General features: G+C 35.6%; 1 protein-coding gene, 2 long non-coding RNA genes, 1 other non-coding gene and 1 pseudogene across 4 annotated transcripts; 4 read left to right on the top strand and 1 right to left on the bottom strand.

The window, feature by feature from the left end:
• The first annotated feature begins 37 nt into the window (after positions 1-37).
• On the top strand, positions 38-1,973 carry LOC113351448 (annotated as a pseudogene).
• A 1,033-nt stretch (positions 1,974-3,006) lies between these two features.
• LOC113353606 lies at positions 3,007-3,447 on the top strand. The gene is made up of 3 exons (XR_003361399.1): positions 3,007-3,071; positions 3,197-3,268; positions 3,354-3,447. It is a non-coding gene; the product is annotated as an uncharacterized LOC113353606 (long non-coding RNA).
• A 165-nt stretch (positions 3,448-3,612) lies between these two features.
• Positions 3,613-4,256, top strand: LOC113353605. The gene is made up of 3 exons (XR_003361398.1): positions 3,613-3,653; positions 3,816-4,010; positions 4,195-4,256. It is a non-coding gene; the product is annotated as an uncharacterized LOC113353605 (long non-coding RNA).
• Positions 4,257-5,211: 955 nt separating this feature from the next.
• Positions 5,212-5,283, top strand: TRNAM-CAU. The gene has a single exon. It is a non-coding gene; the product is annotated as a tRNA-Met (tRNA).
• A 335-nt stretch (positions 5,284-5,618) lies between these two features.
• On the bottom strand, positions 5,619-6,715 carry LOC113353604 (nicotianamine synthase-like). Its single transcript, XM_026597151.1, has one exon. It carries the CDS (start codon positions 6,591-6,593, stop codon positions 5,730-5,732), a length of 864 nt encoding a protein of 287 aa, XP_026452936.1. The 5' UTR covers positions 6,594-6,715; the 3' UTR covers positions 5,619-5,729.
• Positions 6,716-23,725: the final 17,010 nt, after the last annotated feature.

Genomic DNA, 23,725 nt, shown 5'->3' with positions numbered 1-23,725 from the left:
CAACTTCATATTTCTCTGTAACACCTGCTAGAAAACAATGGATCGTCAATGTCATTCTAGTACGAATTTTCCAGTTCCTCACAAAAGATATCTGTAGATATCAAGGTAATCTATATATCTTGTGTTTATATTTTCAGTTCTCGATTTTGTATATTGAAAATTTTCCAGGAAACCACCAAAATATCTAGGTTTTAACATGAATCAAATGTTACTTGAGAATCAAAATTTGAATTAGTTTTATGTTTATGTCTAATTGTCTTGCTCTTAAATTATAAGAAGTTTGAACTTCAATCAAGGTAAGAAATTCAATTTTTTTAGTTTACTGCACACAGTACATGTTTGATGCAATGCTTATGTATACAAATCCATCAATATCTGGAGAATTCCTGTTTTTGAAACTGCAAAAGAAACAAACATATAATGTCATCAGTGTTAATTTTGAATTCTAGTTTGATCTTTTTCAAGTTATTATTCTCAATCAATTCTGGGTATGTGACTTTTCGTTTTTCAAGGTTGAGCACGTACTTTTGGTTTATGAATCAGGAATTCTTACATTATTTTTTTTTCCAGAACTTTTTGACACTGAATATTAAGCTGGGTATGTTTGGTATATTACAGGGAATTAAAACGGATATAATAACATCCGTCTATGACGATCATATTCTAGTGAGTATTAAAGTTAAGTTTTATTGGATTTTGAAAAATTAGTTTCTCCAGAAGAATCGTTCTAATCGATACATTGTTAGGTGATGGCAACTCAGATTGGAGCTATGGGAACGATACTGCATGCAAGGTTTATACATGATTTCTACATCTCCTTAAAGATTGTGTGCCTTTTTCTGTTGAGTATATAGTATCATGTTACAACCTTTTTTTTCCTCTGCTAGGAAAGAGGAAGGGATGGCCATTCATCCAACTTTCAGTGTGTCAGTAATTTTCGGTAAACGAGATGAGGTAAGCAATTCACTCTATCAGCTCGTGTAACTTCTGAATATGTAGATTATTGAGCTTAAAGTCTTCTAATGTACAATCTTTGCAGCCAATGCTAGTGGCATGTGCGCGTCAGCTAATCGAACAGATAAGATATGTTGCTTTTCCACTATGTAAATTATTGGTGAACTACTTACGGTGATGTATTGGTTGTACGAGCCTTTATTCTGTTGACACCCCAAAGAGGTCCAGCCTCATGACCAAAAGAAATTGTGAGGGTGATCCTTTACTGGGCAACCACCATTAGTAAAGATCAGTGACTTTTCTATTCTGATTCTTCCAATCTTGTAAACGTCAATTCACGGATAACCATTACCTGCATTACTATTTGGATTCCACATTTTGATATGTCTAAAATCTCACTATGAACTAATATCTGAGAACTAGATATCATCCATTGTGTTACCATAAGAAGAAGAATCATAATCACCATATATTAGCTGTTGTGTTACCTTCATGTGAGACCAAGAGTTTATGTGATTACGTGTACTAAATCACACACCAGTAGATTCCAAGATTAGACACATGTGTTTTCTGTGGAGACGCTGTTACTGAATATGGTCACCGTTGTGTTACCATAAGAAGAAGAATCGTAATCACCATATATTAGCTGTTGTGTTACCTTCATGTGAGACCAAGAGTTTATGTGATTACGTGTACTAAATCGCATACCAGTAGATTCCAAGATTAGACACATGTGTTTTCTGTGGGGACGCTGTTACTGAATATGCTCAATGCTGTCATCCTTATTTTGTGTTGCAGTAGCTCTGGGTCTCCCAGGACATTACTGCTCTCTCTTGGTCTCAAAGACCACTCACTGGTACTACCTTGAAACTTTACATTTTTCTTTCATATATATATATATATATCTCAAAGAAAGTAATAGTAGGCAGTGATAAACATTAAGATTACTCTGTTCTGCAGGATACATTAAAAACCATTGTTTCCTCTGTAACTGAGAATCGCGTCTGGTAGTTAAATGTTTCCCTAGTAGCACGCCTGTTTCTGCGTTCATCTATAATACATCAAGGAATCAGTTATTTAGTGGGAATAAGAAGGAGGTGGATCAGTTCCATAGGTTCATGATCGAGACATCTTGTATTCCTAAAAAGAAAAGAAGAAAAGCATCAAACCTTACACTTTGGTTTTATCGTTTCATTTTCATCACTCTTTTCTTGTTCTTGTAATTTGATAGTAGTTAACTTTGCATGTTTGACTATAGTTTTATTAATCAACAATATTAATTAAGCTCTTTTTTTGCTAATTTGTTCCATTTCTTCTTGGCCAATTTTATATCTCGACATGCATGATCTGGGATATACTGAGTGCACTTTTAATACTAATTAACCTCTCTATGTTAATAACCAGCTTTGACGGTGTTAAAATGACAATTTAAGTTCCCCCTACTAGAGGTTCTGCCTTCTGTCAGCAGATAGCTACTTCATCTAAATTGGTCCCGTATTAGTCCTGCCGGGTCGCTTCTCAGGAGACTGGTGAACTCTAATTGCTAACAGAACTACATGTCTATACTTATCTGGTCGCTTCTGAGAGTTTCCTTCGCAGTGGTGTGGAGGAACTACATGTCTATACCAATAAACTTACTACAGTGACTATTGAGTCTGACATACTGGCTTAGGGGAGCAATGTGTTTATCAGAAAATCTTGCTTGGATGTCAGATCCAAGATCTAAATTAACTTTTTATAAGGGAAGCGTGCTGAGGTCTCAACGTGCATATGGAATAATGATAGAGCTGATTCAGCTCATCAAATTACTACTGTAACAGCAGAGGTGGGGTTAGTTGTAGCTTGTAAGTACTATTATGCTTATAAAGCTGGTTTATTTAAAGCATGCTATTTCTTTCTGTTAATCACTTTGTTCAAGGATTATCGAAGTGTCAAAGCATAGGTCTTTCTTTACCTGGTCTAGCTTTTCGCTCGTAATGTTTAGTTATTCGTTTTCTGGTACTCAATAAGAAATAGGAAATTCCGATTTAGTGGATTTTAGGATTTCAATGGCGAAGATAAATAAAAGCAACATGAAGAGGAAATGGCAGGCCAACAACAAGAAGAATATCCCAAATGTACGCTCCCCTCTCTTTGTTTCTTCAATTTAGATGTTTTTCTTTTTTCTTAGGGTTTTATTGAAAAAACTGAATTTATTATTCAATCTACACACTGTATTATTGATGAATTACTATTGTTGTAGGAATCTACTGATAAAAAAGAGCCAATTACTCAACCTGCTCCTTATTTTATTGTAGTTCATGGACCTCCCAAGGTGATTTACTTAGTAACTGTGAGTAGTTTTTACTTCTTTACTGGAAATTTGGATTTGAAATTTAAAGCCTAAAACTGATGTGCAGGTTGGGAATTCCATGTTGATTTAGCGTCTAGTAAGGCATTATACCAACCATAATCTTAATGATACTGCAGGGCCCCATTTCGGTCATAGCAGGTATGTTATCTTCATAGTTTTGACTTATTTTAACTAGTAGACATTAGTTTCACAATCTCATTGTGCTTTTGGTTGAGTGTTTTTGTTAGGTGAACAAAGACGGATAGAGTTTGCAGAGTGTCCTACTAATATCAATGGCATGATCGATGCTGCAAAGTATGCTGACACAGTGATATTCGTCATCGATGTTTGTTATGCATGCGAAATGGTATGTTACACACTTACACTTTACTTTTGTGATACACAAGTTTAGGAAATTCAGCATGGGTGTTCCAAGTATGTTCAACTTTTAAACAAGCTATAACCAATATGTTTGCCTTACTATAACCAATATGTTTGCCTTACTGCAATATGTTTTTGCTGATTTCAGGAAACACTGAGTTTGTCAAACTTTAAAAAGTTCATGGCATACCCATGGTTAGTTTGGGTGTTTACACATCTTGACTGCTTTGAAGATATAGGTGAAGATAATGAAGAAATACGAACAGCACACTTCAAAAAAGATTCAGGAATGAAATATACGAAGGAGCACAGATTTCTGCCTATCTGCTCCAGTTGACGAGATGTAAGTATATTTGGATGGACATATCTAACTAACTTCATAAAGTTCTTATTCCAACACCCTAGCATTTTGTTCATAACATTATCCTACTTTTGATTCCAACGGACTCGCGAAAAGGGTAAAAGGAATATGAAAGTAAATTCAAGGAGTGTACAACATGATTTCTTATCCATCTTGTGATCTGCAGGTATCTGGGGCAAGGTATTCGCGTACCGGCAAGCTTCATATTGGTTATAGAGTTCCATCCTTTGTCATGGCGATCTGCACATCCTTTTGTGCTGGTAGATTGTTTAGAAGATATCACTCCTACAGACAGATTGTACATGGATAAAAACTGCAATAGAGACATGATTTTGTATGGTTATCTCCAGGGTTGTGATATCAAGAAAGGAACTAAGGTACTTCTTTTGGCTACATTCACTGATAACGAACTTGATTTTTATTCCCATCACTATACATGAGTTATTTTAGATAAAATAATGTGTCACCATCTATGTTATCATGAAGAAAACAGCAGTGTGTCTTATGTTTCGCTTTCATTCATCTTCTTCTATTATATCATGCTTAAAAAAAAAATTTGATAACAAAGTGTCGTTCTGACACAGCTATCTTATTAATGAGAGCATATCCGAATGAATCTGCTATAACATACTCCTAAATCACAATTTGCTCATACTTTTGCAGTCTTTATTTTCCTTCATATTTTCCTGACTTGTGCAAATTTGTTTAATTGAGAAGGGTACTGAAAATACGATATTCAGTGCACATTTTAGGTAATAAAGATAAAGAGCGGCCTATTTGTTGAATTTTATGGACTTCTGGACAGGGCTCATTAGCGGAAGAATGGGAACAAAAAAAAGGTCATAGTGATTATTAGTAAAAAATTATCCTTGTGAAAGTTGTACTACTGTTCTAGTCCATTCCCCTTGGTTTTTTGCACTTTCTTTACTTCTTTTGGCACAAGTTGTACTTGCATTTTGTTCCGTCAATATATGGACTAATTAGCTGTGTTACTTCAGGTGCAGGTGCATATTGCTGGCATCAGTGATTTCCCTTTAGCTGGCGTTACAAGCTTAGGTGAAACTCGTCCTTTACCACATATTGATGGCACTGATCTGAAGGTACCCACTGCAGATGTTTTAGTTTTTACTTTTTGCTTGAGATAAACAATTCTTCATACCTATCTTCAATTCTTAAACAACAAATCAGAGTGGCGCAGCGGAAGCGTGGTGGGCCCATAACCCACAGGTCCCAGGATCGAAACCTGGCTCTGATAATGATTCTTTTTTTTTCCTGCTCCTGATCAGGAGCTAAATGAAATGGCTGGATTGGTGGAATACTAATATGCCATATTCTCGGTATGCTAATTCATTTTTTGACTTTTGATTTAAGTAATCCGTTGGATAGCCAATTGGCAGATAGAAGTTAATTGGTATATCTCAACATAAGTTGAAACAGTAGGTGCAATACCCCTTTGCTGGGTTTGAACTATACTATATTTATGTGGAGCTTGAATGACACTGACTGGAGTGGACTAGACTAGAAGTAGAAGCAGATAAACATGTTTATTAACCAAAGAAAGTGGCACTAGAAACCATGCATCCGAAGACATATCAAACATAATTTTATTGAACTAAAATGGGACATACACCTCACACGCTCACAACATCCATAATAGGAATTTTATTGAAGTGGACATTTCTCACTTTCACATGTTGAAGACTAGTACTGGTACTTACTCTTACTTTTACGTGCAACAATCACCGAGTTTATGACGTCGTCCATCGGATGAAAAACAGCAAGAACCTCGAAACCTGGTAAATCACTAGGCTCAACAATTGGGTATAGAAAACCACGAGCACCATGAGCACTCCTCAACATTAATAAGGACCCTGGTTCCATATACTTAGCTAGATGATCAATCACTTTGCGCTTATCTTCTTTGTTCAAACCAACCAAAGCAGCTAAGAAAACGACTTCATAGTCGCTTAAACCAGTAGTAACATCCATGATATCAGTATCATGAAATAACATACGCTCGGACAAGTCAGGATCTGCAGCTACCAAGTTAGAAGCCAGAGCATTGGCTGATCGGTCGATATCATAATTGTGAAACGTAGTGGTTTTCAGGTGGTTTGAAGCCAATACTATCGACGTGAGAGGGAGGGGTCCGGATCCGATGAAAGCGATGTCACTTGGGTTTGCATTTGTGATATAATTGCTCATTATAGTATATTCAAGACGGCCAAGTTTGATGTAATTGGTGTAGTATGGAAAGATGTTAATATGATCAAGTGGGATATCATAAGAACCTAATAAAGATGAGAAGTGTGATTCTAAGAGACCTTCAGCTTCTCCACAGAGACGAATGAGTTTGGAACGGATTCCTTGAACTTTTCCTGGTAATTTGGTCACATCAATTGGAGATGGTGGCATACAAGTTAGGACAAGTCGAGTGAAAAGAGTGTCGACATCTTTTGAAGGTTTGAGGCTTTGTAAGGTTGATAGGTTGTCATAGATCTCACAAACATTTTGGATCAGAACTTCTTCTTGATCACATGAAACCAATGAACCCAATGAACCCATGCTGACAATCTAGCTGTGTGTGTTGTTTCTGGATACTGAGAGCAAAAACTTGAAGTATCTTTAAAGCGGATGAAGTATTGATGCTGAAGAGAATTTGATGACTGTTTGATTGTTTAACGTCCAAATATAGTGGCTATTTATGGACCGTATTTGCAATGATATACACAATATAATATGGCTGTTGTGAACATGAGCACGGCGTAACATAGATCTTAGGTCAGAAAAGTGGTCATGTGGTTTTTAAGGCGCATATGGCCTCATAGCTTATGGAACGAGTATATCTGTTGACATATATAACACACCAAATAGTATATGGCCTCATAGCTTATGGAAAACATCAAAATCAAAATCTATAGAAACATAGTTTATTACGGTATATTCATTTTTACATCCAACTTTTCTTTGCAAGGTCGTTGTCATATGATTAGGTTTATTTAACAGCCAAAAGATATCACTTGTGGCAAATAATACCTGGATTAGGTTAATGTGACATTCAAAGATCACTTGTGACTATAATACCTAAATTTCGAAAAAGATATATTTCACATTCTCTAAGACTCATCTAGGTGTAACAGTTGATGTTTACTAAGGCACATGAGTTGAGAGTGGCAGTTGTTTTCTTCCTGTTTTTCCTCTTAATTCATACCAAATACAATGATATTTTCTTCCGACCCACAAAACCAACTGAGAATAACTATCAAACCATTTTTAATCTTCATGCCGCTCAGTTTTTCAAATGCATACGTTCATTTTTCTGGAGACATACATAGAACCTTATATGGCCAAAAAGCTAATTTTGTATATTATTTTATGCTTGCAACCATTTTCATTACATGCATATCCAGCATATTGTCTAGTGGATGCATATAACATGTTGTCATTTGTTCAACGAATACATTATACATACAGATACAACATTCAACCATGTTTTGTAGGCCCAAAAATAAGGCTAGCAAATCCGTGCAATGACGCAACATCCCAAAGGGAGCATCAAAGCTCATAACTTATGTGAAGGGTTTTGTAAACTCGAGAATGAGTTTTGAGCTTTCATGAATTTCTTATACTCCGCAGTAAATAAAGCACTCCATATATAGTTGCTTTCTTCAACTGGTGTGTCTCTTTTTCCCGGCAAAGTGTAAACATCCACTTAAGTTGCGCCTAATTTTTGAATTCTTTTTTGTCTGACTTCCGTCAATCTTGTGAGTTGAACTTTTCTTTTTCTTGACAAATTTTAATTTGTTCTTATTCAAAGTACTTAGTACTTTAAAAGTGCATTTATAACACAATTTTCATGCATATAATGTTAATTATTAGTATATGAAAAGAAAATCGTTGGTAATTGCTTAAACGCGCTGCTGAAAATTAACCAAAGTCAACCGTTATAGAGAATAGTGTTTTGCTTCCTTGTGCAAGGACCTTGTGCTGCACTTTCGATCTCTGCAGTCCAGGAGCATCAACAGGCATGACCATAGTAAAGCGGCTAACTCACGGGGCATGAAGAATATCTGACTAAAAATGAATGGTTTAGGTTCGGTGTAACGATTCCTAGTGAAATATGGGAAATATAGGACAAGTGGGAGAAACTGCTCGAGCTAAAAAAAAAAAAGAATCTCCCAAATTATCTTTTTGTCTTCTTTTGTTTGTTTGCCTAAGTTTATCTTCAAATCCTGACTCCTCCACAACGAGTGATCCTAGTTCCCCGAACACCCACCACTTGTGAGAGTTACATCTTTGCATGCAACAAACAACTCAAAATCTATCTCTCTTAAATTGGGTTGAAACGGTAAGACTCTGTTGTTGGTTGGTAGAAGAAAATTCTGTTCAAGGATCCGTGTATTTGATTCAAATTTGAAATCCTAAAACTAATTCAATTTCAACACATCCCACAATCCTTCAACAACAACTTTATGTTTGACCAAGTCAACATTGTAAAGCTCAAATGACAAAATCCTATAAATACTCCCACATATCTCATTATATTCCAACATCATCGTAATTAACCAAAAAATATAGAGAGAACTAAAATATATATTCATAAACCTATAATTTCCCTATCATATTAACCATCTCCAAGAAAAAAGAAAAAAATATAGAAGAAAGAGCTAAGATATATCCACTTAAATCTCATTTTTCTCTTGTATCAACAAACAATCATCAAGAGGATATTGTCATTCACAAACATGGGTCTAATCAAAGAAAGAAGAGATGTTCTCAACGTAATCGTATTTACTGTCTTATCCATTTTCTTGTTCATCAACAGTTCCCAACATGTTGAAGGGATAAGGATATTACGAGAAGACAGAGATTTGTTATTGATGAAAACAGAAAATGAAGGCGTTACCGACTCGAATAACCAGCTTGAATTTACAATTTATCAGCAGTAACTACAAAATAGGTGGCTTCTAGGGACCGCCATTTTCCAAAACCGTCCCTAGAAATTGTTATTTAGGACGTTCATGATCTGACCGTCCCTATAGGTCACGGAATAATTAATTTAAGGCTATTTTTAGGCCGTCCCTAAGAGAAAGTATGACAAAAAAGTATTAGTGACGGTAGAATAGGGGACGGACACAAAGCCGTCACAAATGCTTTTTGGGACGGTTTTAGGGCTTCTTGGGACGCTTTTTGGCCGTTCCAAGAGGCCTTCTATTTTGTAGTGAGTCATTACAAAGTAGGACATTTCCGAATCCTCGTTCACCTTCTCCGTGCACTAATCTCTCTGGTAGAGGTAACAGTGGTAGATGTCCATCGAGTGCCATGACGACCATGAACATTGCTGGTAGCCTTGAGGATAATGAAAATGTGAATCAGAAGACTGACGAGGTTGAAAATAGAAACAAGATTGAGCTTGTAATTCATCCACAGTCCTTACAGAGAGCAGTTCCAAATCCTCGTACACCATCTTCATGTACTAACTTTCCAAGAGGATCTGGTGGTAGATGTCCATGAAATAGTAAGATAACCAATGACGGTTATTAATCCAGCTCGGCCATCTGCCATCCCAAAGAAGATGAAGTTGCATAACTAGATCGTAGAGAGCTTAATCTATACTAATATATAGGATTTGATTGGTATGCCGTAAATATCCGATCCTTAATTAGTCCACTCTGATATTTTTTTATTCTTTTTTCTTTTGCATGGGAACACATTTTAGGCAAAAGTCTCCGGTTGTGTGAACCATGCAAAAGGTGCATGATCAATTGACCATGTTAATTAATAATTTTTTCCCAATTAAGTTGGGTAGTAAATAATGTAATATAATATTACAAAATTTGATGATGTGGTTTCTTTGTTTCCAAACACAGATATCAATAAATTTCACATGGTTGTTATTACGGGTACTAATTTACTTGAAGTGTACCAATTCAAAGGTGTTTTGTCTTATTAGAAATTTGGTATATTCCAAATAATTCGGTACCCTTATTAGTAACTTTGTAAATTTCAAGGTCATAGTCTGAATAATCATTTTTATCGACATCAATGGTAGATTTTTTTCTTTTTCTGTTTTAAATTATTATTTTAATAATTTGGCACCCCTTACTATTGATGTACCACATCAATGGTAGATATTTAATAAAATGGGTTTAATTAATTTTCTACAAACAAGTTAGAAGGAATTTTTTATAGATTAAGTGGGTTAAGCATGACCTCCATGAAAGACAAGACAAGAAAATAAGAGAGACTACCATGTTATAAATACCAAAACCTATAAATATAGAGTCGTTAAAGACTAGACCAACAATAACGCGACGGATAACATTTCATATGTTGTATTTTGTGTCTTGAATACAAGTGTTAGTCTTGTATGAGCCTTATTCCTTTAGAGCCCAGGTGATAAACTTTTGTTGCACCAAAATTAGGTATCAGGAGAATAAAAGGAAAACCTATTTCCTTTTGTTAGTAAGGGAAACTCATGTAATAGAGAGAGAAAGGGAAGCACCAAAAGGGGGCTAGGGTTCTTGAGAGGGGATTTGGGGAAAACACCTTGTAACCTTGTTTAATCATAGTGGAATCGTTTCATTGTCTTCGCAAGTAGATATAGATCATCTTGATCGAACCATTATAAATCATTGTGTTGTGTGTGCTTGATTTTACTTTGATTTCATTTCCATTTTCAATTCTTGATTGATTGCGCTTGATTGAGCCATTTTTTACAACAAATTGGTATCAGAGCTCCGGGTGGGAGCGATCTAGGATGACAGCAAAGTATGAGATTGAGAAATTTGATGGAAGGAATGGTTTCAATCTATGGAGGTTAATTTGAGGGCTGTTTTAGTACAACAAGGTTTGGTGAAAACTTTGAAGGGGAAAACGGGTTTAGGAGCAACATTGAAGGATGAGGAAAAGGATGAAAAAATGGAGAAAACACATGGATTAATTTTATTGTGTTTGAGCAATGAGGTCTTGAGAGAAGTTGCGACGGAAACGACACCGGACGGGCTATGGAACAAGTTGGAAAAGAGGTATATGACTAAATCCGTAATTAATCGTTTGTATCTTAAGAAGAAATTACGTACTCTTAAAATGCATGAAGGAATGTCTATTATAGATCATATTGATGATTGTAATAAAATTCTCCTGGATTTGGCAAATATTGATGTCAAAACTGAAAATGAATACCCAGCATTGGGTTTTCTTTGTTCCTTACCACCATCTTATGATAATTTTGTTGATACCGTAATGTACGGAAAAACCACAATTTCCATGGAAGACGTTAAAGCGGCTTTGAACTCTAAGGAGTTAAATAGGACGGGTATTGATGGTAAAGATATGGATTGTTTGTAAGAGGAAGAGGAAACCAAAAGGGTGGTTTAGGTAGAAATAGATCAAAGTCAAGGTCTAAATCTAAATCCGGTAAATTCTATTGCTACTTTGTAAGTAACAAGGGCATTTTAAGAAGGATTGTCCAAAAAGGAAGAATGTTGAGAAGACTATGGTTAAGTGCAAGCAAACCCAATCCGGTAAATTCTATTGCTATTCATACTTAATCACAAAGATGAAACTTTTGTTAAGTTCAAGCAATGGAAGACTATGGCTGAGAAGCAAACCGGAAGACAAATCAAGTGCTTGAGGACAGACAATAGTTTGGAATTTCGTGGAGGTGAGTTCAATGAGTTCTGCAAGGAGAAAGGGACTGTGAGACACCGCACAGTCAGAAAAACACCTCAGCAAAATGGTGTTGCAGAAATGATGAACATAACCATAATGGAGAAGGCAAGGTGCATTCTCTCCAATGCAGGGTTATCAAGAGAGTTTTGGGCAGAAGCAGCAAACACATCAGCTTATTTAGTTAACAGATATCCATCGACTGCCATTGAGTGTAAGACTCCAAATGAAGTTTGGACAGGTACACATGCTAATTATGAAGACTTGAAGGTTTTTGGATGTCCAGCCTATGCTCATGTGAATGAGAGGAAGCTAGAGCCTAGAGCAAAGAAGTATATATTTCTTGGGTATGCAAAGGGTGTGAAAGGCTACATGTTATGGTGTCCTGAGGAAAGATCAAACAAGTTTCTAATCAATAGAGATGTGAAATTTGATGAGCAATCAATGTTGAAGCAAAAGAATGAAGATCTAGATGGAAGAGCAGAAGAGGGTGTTAGCGATAAGGTGAAGCTTGGTGACCAGGTGGAACTTGAGATGCAAGTTCAAGGAAGCAATGCGACTTCCGATGATGATAATGATCAAGACATTGTGTAAGAACCTGCCCAAGAAGAAGAAGCACAAGTTCATCAATACAATCTTATAAGAGACAGAGATAGGAGGCAAGTTAAAATACCTCAAATATATTCATGCTGATTTTGTTGCATATGCACTTGCAGTGGGTGAGAGCATAGATAGGGATGAGCCAAGAACCTATGAAGAAGCAATCAGTGGTGAAGAATCAGCAGAATGGGGAGCTTCTGCAATTGAAGAAATTGAGTCTCTTGACAAGAATGACACTTGGGAGATAGTTGAAAGACCTAAGGGACAGAAGATTGTGGGAAGAAAATGGGTCTTCAAGAAGAAACAAGGTACTTCATATGGTGAAGGAACAAGGTACAATGCAAGTCTTGTGGAAAAGGGGTTTACACAAAGAGAAGGGATTGACTACAATGAGGTATTTTCTCTCATTGTTAAACATAGTTATATTAGAACATTACTTTCTATGTTTTCTTTGAATGATCCAGAATTGAAACAACTAGATGTTAAGATAGCTTTCCTTCATGGTGATTTGGAAGAGCGTATTTATATGCAACAACCAAGAGGGTTTGAAGTTCCTGAAAAAGAAGACCATGTATGTTTGTTGAAGAAATATTTGTATGGTTTGAAGCAATCTCCAAGGCAGTGGTATAAAAGTTTTGATACGTTTATGTTGGCAAATGGATACGACATGAGTAAGTATGACAGTTGTGTATATCACAGGAAACTCCAAGATGGTTCATTTGTGTATTTACTCTTGTATGTTGATGATATGTTGGTTGCTTGCAAAGACATGTTAGAGATGCAGAAGTTGAAAGTGCAGTTGAATAGTGAGTTTGAGATGAAGTAATTGGGTGCAGCAAAGAAGATATTGGTATGAAAGATGCGAAACCAGTAAGTACTCCTTTGGAAGCTCATTTTAGACTCTCTAGAAGGCAATCACCTCAAACTGCAGACGAGGCAGAGTACATGTCTCGAGTTCCATATGCAAGCGCAGTTGGTAGCATCATGTATGCTATGGTTTGTACAAGGCCGGATATCGGAAAAGCTGTGAGCGTGGTAAGTAGATACATGGGAAATCCCGGGAAGGCTCATAGGCAAGATGTAAAGTGGATTTTAAGGTATCTAAGGGGAAGTACAGATGTTGGTTTAGTGTTTGATAAACACTATGGTGATTCGACAGATGTTGTGGGTTATGTTGATTCTGATTATGCAGGTGATCTTGATAGAAGAAGGTCGTTGACATGTTATACTTTTACATTGTGTGGTAGTACTATCATTCGGAGGTTGGTTTTGAAAATCACAATTGCATTGTCTACAACTGAGGCAGAGTACATGGAACCCGCGAAAGGAGTGAAGGAAGGTATATGGTTGATGGGTTTGGTTGGTGATCTAGGATTCAAGCAAGAGAGTGAAGTTTTGTTTTGTGACAATCAAAGTGACATTTACTTGACCAAGAATCAGAAGTATCATGAGAGAACGAATCACATCGATGTCAGGTATTATTTTATCAAGGATGCAGTTGAGGAAGGGAAGATAGTGATGCTAAAGGTTTCTACATCAGATAACCCTGCAGAATTGTTGACGAAGACGGTTCCAAGTATCTTCTTGAACTTGGTGTTGAGAGCCCTTGAAGGGCTACGCGAAGACGATGATGATGAATGGTGAAGATATTCAAGTAAACATGGAGATTTGTTGTATTTTGTGGCTTGAATACAAGTGTTAGTCTTGTATGGGCCTTACTCCTTTATAGCCCGGGTGATAAACTTTTGTTGCACCAAAACTAGGGCATCAGGAGAATAAAAGGAAAACATATTTCCTTTTGTTGGTAAGAGAAACTCATGTAATAGAGAGAGAAAGGGACGCACCAAAAGGGGGCTAGGGTTCTTGAGAGGGGATTTGGGGGAAAACACGTTGTAACCTTGTTTAATCATAGTGGAATCATTTCGTTTTCTTCACAAGTGGATATAGATCATATTAATCGAACCACCTTAAATCCTTGTGTTTTGTGTGCTTGATTTTACTTTGATTTCATTTCCATTTTCAATTCTTGATTGAATGTGCTTTATTGAGCCATTTGTTATAACATGATATAAGATAAAAATTATATTAGATTTTGGCGGTTAGATCATCCAATGGTACACGTCTGACTAAGCTTGGTATCCACCTTTAGAAATCATGTCAAAACAAGAAATATATGACCTCTCATTCCCATTGCTGTAAGAAGAAATTAAAAATAATACAATAATGAAAACGATAAATTATATTTGTCGTCCTATGGATTTAGCCAATTTATAACATGTTTTTCATATTATATTTTTTTTCAACTTTCTTCTCTTGTTTAGGTGTTTTTTTTATTCTTTTTTGTTTCTTTTTGAGAAAAGGATTCCATTTTATTAATAGCAAAACATGATTAGAGTGCCATAAATTAATAAGTAGCAAAGAATCGTGGAACATCAAGAACATACAAGTACATGTCCGAGTATTACGACAAGAGAAAGAGAGGAAATACTAGGCAACGACACGTTACAAGCATAAAAAGCCGATTAAATTAGAAGAGAGGCGGTTTTCTAGACATAGTCTAACCTTATGCTGAATCTTTTTTGAAAAGAGATATTTCAAATCAAGAGTTTTTTTCCTAATTCTTCTTGATCGGAAGAGTCCAGGTTTAAATGCCAGGACCAACAAAGAACAAAATATTCACAAATGCAAGGAAGAAATATGGAAAACACGTATCAAAAAACTCTATGAAGATGCAGTACAAATGGTCAACAACAAAACAAATAAATAAAAAGTTTGGTCAAATAACTCAACACAAATTACCGATTAATGAATCTCGAAAACCGATTTACAACGTTAGGATTTTCCAAAACTTATTAGCCGCAAGAGCTTAAATAACACATATGATGTGGGACAGTGTATACAAGCTACCGGACCATTTATCTCTTCGGAAACCAAAAATGTAATAGAAATTTGTTATATTATAATTTAGTGTTTACTAAATCTGAGTTCAATAGTTTATTTCTGAGTCTTTAAATTATTTCTGTAGTTCTAAATTTTTCCGTTCATTCTCCAAACATGCACACGGTGCATGATCAGTTGGTTAGGTTAACTTGTTCATTTTCTTTTCTCCCCAAAAATAGATAAATTCCAACTGTTAATATGTACTCCATCCATATATAACAAGATTAAAGCGAAGGGCCCAAGTGCATGACCAATCTAGACTAATCTAACGGATATTCGATCGGCATACTGTAAATATCCCCTCCTCGTTCCACCCGATTATTTTTTATTCTTTTATTTTTTTTATTTTTTTTTTGCATGGAACACATTTTCGGCAAAAGTCTCCCATTGTGGGAACTGTGAACCATGCAAAGGGTGCATGTTCAATTGACCATGTTAGTTTACTTATTTAAATAGGGCATCAGAAGAATAAAAGGAAAACCTATTTCCTTTTGTTGGTAAGAGAAACTCATATAATAGAGAGAGAAAGTGACGTACCAAAAGAGGGTTAGGGTTCTTGAGAGGGGATTTGGGGGAAAACACCTTGTAACCTTGTTTAATCGTAGTGGAATCATTTCGTATTCTTCGCAAGTGGATCTAGATCATCTTAATCGAACCACTATAAATCCTTGTGTTTTGTGTGCTTGGTTTTACTTTGATTTCATTTCCATTTTCAATTCCTGATTGATTGTGCTTGATTGAGCCATTTGTTATAACATCAAATAAGACAAAAATTATATTAGATTTTGGCGGTTAGTGTTGGAAAATGATTAATAAAATATGATTTTTAAAGTTTTAATAAAAAGTTATAATTTATTGTTTTCTTTTGTGAATGAAAAAACTTATTAGTCCCACACCGTGGAGTTTCCACTTTTTAGTTGTTTTAAGAGACTATATAAGCTTTTTAGTCCCACATCGGGGGGAGTTCATCTTTTTAATTTATATTGTTCCATTATATAAAGAAATTCACTACTTTTGTAAAATCTATGGGAAAGGGGATTCTCCAGTTTTAAGAGAGAAACCTCCAAGAGAAAATATTTTATAGTGATTTCTTTAATGTTCACGATTTTCCTCAAGTGTTTTTTTCGGAGTTGCCAAGCTCAAGTTGAGCATCTACTACATATGCTAGTAGTAGGTGTAGTAGGGTGTTTTATCCTGGAGATATCCATCCTGTGAGGGCTATAGCATCACTCTTGAGTGTATCCGTGCGCTAATGTCTTAAGGGAAGCGTGTTGAACACGTGACTCACTCTATTTTTCAAAGTTTTTCCTTGTTGCTATTGTGGAGATATGGGAAGCTCGCTCGTTTCGTCAAATCCACCACTTCCATTACAAAGGAGCTAAGTATCAATAACTTTTTCTTATTTGATTTTTCTTTGTTTTGATTATTGCACCCAACAATCTTAAGACATTAGAATTTGTAATAATCATGGATGTTAATTGTGGAGTGAAAAAACGAAAAACGAATTTTTGGTCAGCTGTAGAGTTTCGAGTTTATCTCTTAACCTTTAAGGAATTTAGTTGAACCCTTTGGACATGATGTAGTAGACATCTTTATAGTTATCCACATAAAGTTTTAGAATTTTTTGAGTTGTAAAAGTAATTTTTTGATATTTTACAAAACAGAGAAACGTTTCTGAAAAATTCTGACGTGCATAAATTTGTTGTTAATTAAAGTAGTTTTTATTGGGTAACCATGAGTTTTTTGATATGGTGATTAAAACTAATTTTGTAGATATAGATGTTATCTTCAAAACTCATATTTTATTTTCCGATTCGGAACTAAGGTTTGTGAGATGTGGTGTATTAGATGATTAGAAAATTACCGTGTCTGTGGTCAAAGTATAAACGAAGATTATGACATAAAATTGGAAAGGGACATGGATACCACGAGCATGTGGATGAACACAAGTCTTCCAAAGATGACAAAGGCGAGAACATCAAACAACTCTAAGCGTAGTCTTCAGAAGAAAGGTATGTTTCGTAAAACTGAATCCGACATTACTTTAATTAAGGGTGATTGTTATATTTGTAAAATTCCTGGACACGCGGCGGTAAATTGTAGAAAAGATAAAACCTTTATAAGTAGAAAGTTAATGCTAATTGAATTTAAAAAAACTAGAACGAGTTCAGTGGCATGATGTCGAAAGTTATTTTAATAACCAATGTGAGAGACCAGTAGGTGGATTCTGGAGCCACCAAGAATGTTTATTGAAACAGAGACATGTTCGCCTCCTATCAGAGGATAAGGGATGTCGAGAAACTATTTTTGAGTAACTCATCTGCAATAGAGGTTGCATAAAAGGAAAAGGTCGAGCAGAAGATCATATCTGTAATATTCTCACATTGAATGAAGTTTTCATGTCCCGAGCATATGCGAGAATCTTGTATCTTGTTCTGTTGTAGATGGAAAAAGATTTAAGATCTTAATTGAATCTGGAAAACTTGTTGTAACTAGACAGTGATTTTTTAAGCAAGAGTTATAGGACTTCGGGTCTATATAAGCTTAAAGGGAAAACTGATGAAGTGAACATAGTTGATTCTTGTGCTTTCTTTGTGTGATTGAATGTTTTTCGTGGTAGACTTTGAACCGTAAACTTATAAGTCAATGCTTAAACTAGCCAGCATAGTCTGCGTACCCAAATTTAGTTTGGATTTTTGAACACAAAAGTGAAATATGTGAAGAATCAAAATATGACCACAAATGTTCAGAGTAATTCTATGCCCTTAGAATTAATTCAGTTAGGCCTAGTTGACATGAGTTCAACCCAAAACCACTGTGTTAAAAGATGGTTTATAAATTCCGTAGATGATTGTACGAGGTACTATCTTGTATACTTTCTTAGGGATGAGGATGATGCCTTAGAAGCCTTAAGATGTATAAACTTGAAGTTGAAAACCAATTAGAAGCCTTGAACATAAAAACTGTATCCTTAAGAGGATGATAATTGCCATGTTGATTAGTTCAGGATTACCTGCGGCCTTGTGTGGGGAGGCAGTCCTCTTAACTAGTATATCCTGAATAGAGTACTCTTTTAAGGATCAGATGGAACCCCATATGATTTATGGAAAGGTGGATGACCTTCTTATGAATGCGTCAAAGTATGGGGGTGTTTGACTAAGATTGTAATTCCTCTTCCAAAAAGAACTAGTTTGAAACAAAAAATGTTGATTGTGTCTTCATATAGGGTATGTCGTATACTTCTACATATAGATTTTTGGTTGTGTGTTCTGATTTTTCAGACTTTGGTGTGATTTTTCTGACTTTGGGTGTGAATATCATTACGGAATCTAGGGATGCTGAGTTCTTCGAACATGTTTCTTCTTAATCATGTACCTCATTAGAGATGTGATGTTGATCCCCTAGATTTATTTTCAAATAGTCATAACTTATCTTAAAGGAAGATGAAGTTGAGGTTGAGCCTAAGAGAAGTAAAAAAATTAGACTTGAGACTTCTTATGAAGCCGACTTCATAACATGCATAGCTTAGTCTGAGCCCTAGACTTGTAAAGAAGCCTTGACATCTACTGAAACCCCATTCTGGTAAGAAGCTTCATTTAGTGAAATGGACTCAGTCCGTCGGAACCAGACTTGGGAGCTTGCTAGTTTACCTCCAGGGAGTAAGACTATGTGATGTAAATGAGTCTTTAAGAGGAAACGTTAGGTAGATGGAACTGTGGAAAAATATTAAGCTAAGTTGGTAGCTAAAGGCTATAAACTAAAAGAAGGTGTAGATTTCCTTGATTCTTATTCACTTGTGACGAGAATTACTTCTGTTGAGATACTAATTGATATTTCTGCCATAAAAAACTTGGAGATACATCAGATGGATGTAGTGAAAGGTAATGAAGACAAAGTTTGTAAATTGAACGAATCTTTGTATGGTTTTCAAATAAGCACGTAAACAATGACATGGAAAATTTGATCATGTGATAATGTGTAGTGGATTTAAGTTAATGAATCTTACAAGTGTATTTACAAGTAACTTGTTAAGGATGCCTGTGTGATTGTATGCTTGTATGTTGATGATATGCTTATACTTGATACAAACATAGATGTGATTAATTCCACTAAAAACACATGCACTGAATGAGAACGTTGACTATAAAGACTTAGGCTCTTTCGATGTAATCTTAGGGATGAGGATTAGAAGAAAATCAAAAAATTATAGTCTTATTCGTTCTCATTATGTTGAATTTGTGCTTATGAGATACAATCAGTCTGATTGTAAGCCTGCGTATACTCCATACGATTCTTCTTGTAGACTCGAGAAAAATAAGGGTAATGGAGTATCTTAACTTGAATACTCAAGATTCATAGGATGTCTGATGAATTTAATGAACTATAAGAGTTCAGACATTGCCTATATTGTGATTAAGTTAAGTATATATACTTGTATTCCAAAACAAGAGCATTGGGATGCACTTAGTAGAGTATTGTGGTACCTAAAATACTCTATTTCCTTTTGTTTGATTTATGAAAGGTATCTTGTCGTCCTTGAGGGACTTCGTGATGCAAACTAGATAGTTGACTCAGAGGAGTCTAAGTCTACGAGTGGATATATTTTCACTCTAGCAAGAGGGTTTGTTTTTGGAAGATTTCCAGACAAAAATATATTGCACAATTCATTATGGAATCTGAGAGTATTGCGTTAGATAAGGCATGAGAGGGGGCCGAGTTCCTAAGATGCTTTTTAGAAGACATTCCTCTGTGGCATAGTCCTGTGCCATGCTATATCTATACATTGTGTTAGCCAAGCTATAATAGCTAAAGCTAAAAATAACTAATCTCAATCGACGTTATTTCCATTGATTGGATAAAGTCCAAGGAGAATATCGCACAACCTTTGATGAAAGGTTTATCCAAAGAGATAGTTAGAAATGCATCGAGGGGGATGGGGCTTAAGCCCATGAATTAAATTTGCCATGAAGGACACTCAACCTTGCTGACTGGAGATCCCAAGATCAAGGTTTCGAATGAGACAACTAATTTGTGGTGGGTAAAGGTAAACACTATCAGAGAATTTCATTCTCTGTCCCTTCCATATGGTGTAGACGTGATAGTGTGACTGCATGTGAAGGATGACTTTTAAGAAGTCTTAATGAGTCTATAGTTTCAATTTAAGATTGAAGTGGGGTGTAGCAGTAACACTCTTTATGGAAACTCACCTATCTGAATGAGAAAGTGTGGCCGCTTCCTATGAGAATATGAGCTTTGATTCTCTAGAGCATTTTTAGAAACAGGATATGTCCAGGGCCAAATTGGACAAAACAGCACGAGCTTGGCAACAACCTTGGAGATATCATCCGTGGTTGTTTTCGCGAATCAATCACTAGCAGTTCAAGACATAGTTCACTATCTCTAGCAAGTAATTCCGGTAATATCTCACTAAGAAAAGGTTCAAGACCTCATGGACACCTCTGCCTAAAATGATATTTCTGCGTTTTTTATGTGATTTTCGTTTTGATGGTTTTGGTATTACTGGAACTTAGGACCTAAGGGTAACTAATGGTTCACTAGTTCATGATTTTTCACTTTGGTGAAAGGAACCTTTAGTCTTACTTGTGAGGAACTAAAGATGAAAGCTCTCTATATATACTATATGATTTTTGCAATACATAGTATGACTCTGGGGTCAACACACTGTTGTGTGAAGGAGATGATGTTGGAATGGCTAGTATAACTTCAACATGCACGACCTGTCTGTTTCTTCAGTCAGTTTGCGTGTGAGATTGGGTTGTTGATTTACCAAGATCTATATATGTTTTCGTGTTTTCTTGAGTTTTCATTCATGTGGGGGATTGTTGGAAAAAGATTAATAAAATATGATTTTTAAAGTTTTAATAAAAATTATAATTTATTGTTTTTTTTTGTGAATGAAAAAACTTATTAGTCTCACACCGTGGAGTTTCCACTTTTTAGTTGTTTTAAGAGACTATATAAGCTTTTTAGTCCCACATCGGGGAGTTCATCTTTTTAACTTGTAATATTCCATTATATAAAGAAATTCAATACTTTTGTAAAATCTATGGGAAAGGGGATTCTACAATTTTTAGAGAGAAACCCCCAAGGGAAAATATTTTATAGTGATTTCTTTAATGTTAACGATTTTCCTTAAGTGTTTTTTCGGAGTTGCCAAGCTCAAGTTGAGCATCTACTACATATGCTAGTAATAGGTGTCGTAGGGTGTTTTATCCTGGAGAAATCCGTCCTGTGAGGGCTATAGCATCACTCTTGAGTGTATCCGGGCACTAATGTCTTAAGGGAAGCGTGTTGAACACGTGACTCACTATGTTTTTCAAAATTTTGCCTTGTTGATGTCGTGGAGATATAGGAAGCTCGCTCGTTTCGTCAAATCCATCACTTCCATTACAAAGGATCTAAGTATCAATAACTTTTGCTTATTTGATTTTTCTGTGTTTTGATTATTGCACCCAACAGTTAGATCATCCAATGGTACACGTCCGACTAAGCTTGGTATCCATCTTTAGCAATCATGTCAAAAAAAGAAATATATGACCTCTCATTCCCATTGCTGTAAAAAGAAATTAAAAATAATACAATAATGAAAAACGATAAATTATATTTGCCCCGTCCTATGGATTTAGCCAATTTATAACATGTTTTTCATATTATGTTTTTTTTCAACTTTCTTCTCTTGTTTAGGTGTTTTTTTATTCTTTTTTGTTTCGTTTTGAGAAAAGGATTCCATTTTATTAACAACAAAACATGATTAGAGTGCCATTAATTAATAAGTAGCAAACAATCGTGGAACATCAAGAACATACAAGTACATGTCCGAGTATTACGACAAGAGAAAGAGAAGAAATACTAGGCAACGACACATTACAAGCATAAAAAGCCGATTAAATTAGAAGAGAGACGGTTTTCTAGAGATAGTCTAACCTTATGATGCTGAATCTTCTTTGAAAAGAGATATTTCTTCCTAATTCTTCTTGATCGGAAGAGTCCAGTTTAAATGACAGGAGCTCGTCGCTGGAGTGCTTCAACCAACAAAGAACCAAATATTCAAAAATGCAAGGAAGAAATATGGAAAACACGTATCAAAAAACCCTATGAAGATGCAGTATGGTCAACAACGAAACAAATAAATGAAAAGGTTTGGTCAAATGATTTAACACAAATTACCGATTAATGAACCTCGAAAACCGATTTACAACGTTAGGATTGTCCAAGACTTATTAGCCGCAAGAGCTTAAATAACACATAAAATGTGAGACAACATGTACAAGCCACGAGACCATTTATCTCTTTGGAAACCAAAAATGTAAATCGTGTTCAATAGTTTATCTCTGAGTCTTTAAATTATTTCTGTAGTTCTAAAATTTTCCATTCATTCTCCAAACATGCACACGGTGCATGATCAGTTGGTTAGGTTAACTTGTTCATTTTCTTTTCTCCCCAAAAATAGATAAATTCCAACTGTTAATATGTACTCCATCCATATATATACAACCGGGAAAAAGATCCAATTAGGAATCGATCCCAAAGAAAAAGAGAGAAGACAAATAGCCAACAGCGGGAGAAATATCACCACCCATAGGTCACGTACGTTGAAATTTCGAAAACTAAAAGCAAAAGGGCATTTCGTAATTTTATAAATGTACGTCAAAGTCAACAAAAAGCATGCTAGATTGCGACTTCTGTAATCCGTCTTTTCCTTCTCCGGCATCAGCTCCGTTTTAATTTGCTGATAGGAGCTTTGACCGTGTTCTTGTTAACTCCTAGATTAAAACCACTTCACTAATAGATATTCCAGTTAGGAGCTAGTATGTTTGGTAAAGTTCATGTTCCTCTATATTTAATTTCACCTATAACATGACATAAGTTCGTCTGTTAATTAGAAGCTTCAATTTTCTTCACACCATTGGGTGCCGTATGTCTCTTAGACGAGCACAGATGGGTATATATACAACAATGTTGCAATAGCAAAAATATTAGGAAATAATATATGAGAGTCTATATTTAGGAGATATGCACATTAAGTTGTGAGAGTTTATCTAAGGAAAGTGTCTATGTTTAGAGTTTGATCTTAGTTAGGAAAGTGCCTTGAGTGGTCGTCAAGTTTGTGAACAATATAAATAGGCTGTTGAGCCATGAAAGTTGAGACACCAAAATTATTATCAATGTAGTCTATTGCTTCCGCGCCTTTATGTTCTCCTCTCTCTTGCTCGATCCTTAACATGGTATCAGAGCAAGGCGAGAGGGAGAGAGGAGAGGAAGAGAGTTAGAGAAGTTTTTCATCGTTTTCGTTTTAAGGTTTATGAGAAAGTCGTTAAAAAAAAAATAAAAATAAAATAAAAATAAAAAAATCCTTGTTTGGTTGTTGTTTACATGAAGAAGAAAGAAGTTGAAGGTTTGTCAAGCCTTGTTGTTGTTGCTGAAGTGTTCGTTGGTAATTGAATCACGTCTGTGAGTTCAATATG

Source organism: Papaver somniferum, chromosome 2 (genome assembly GCF_003573695.1).
Source record: "Papaver somniferum cultivar HN1 chromosome 2, ASM357369v1, whole genome shotgun sequence".
NCBI lineage: Eukaryota > Viridiplantae > Streptophyta > Magnoliopsida > Ranunculales > Papaveraceae > Papaver > Papaver somniferum.
This window is presented reverse-complemented; position numbering and strand designations above follow the sequence as displayed.

What these genes read in the sequence shown, in the direction of transcription:
- LOC113353604 (XM_026597151.1), bottom strand. Translation starts at nt 6,593, where the DNA reads ATGGGTTCATTGGGTTCATTGGTTTCATGTGATCAAGAAGAAGTTCTG.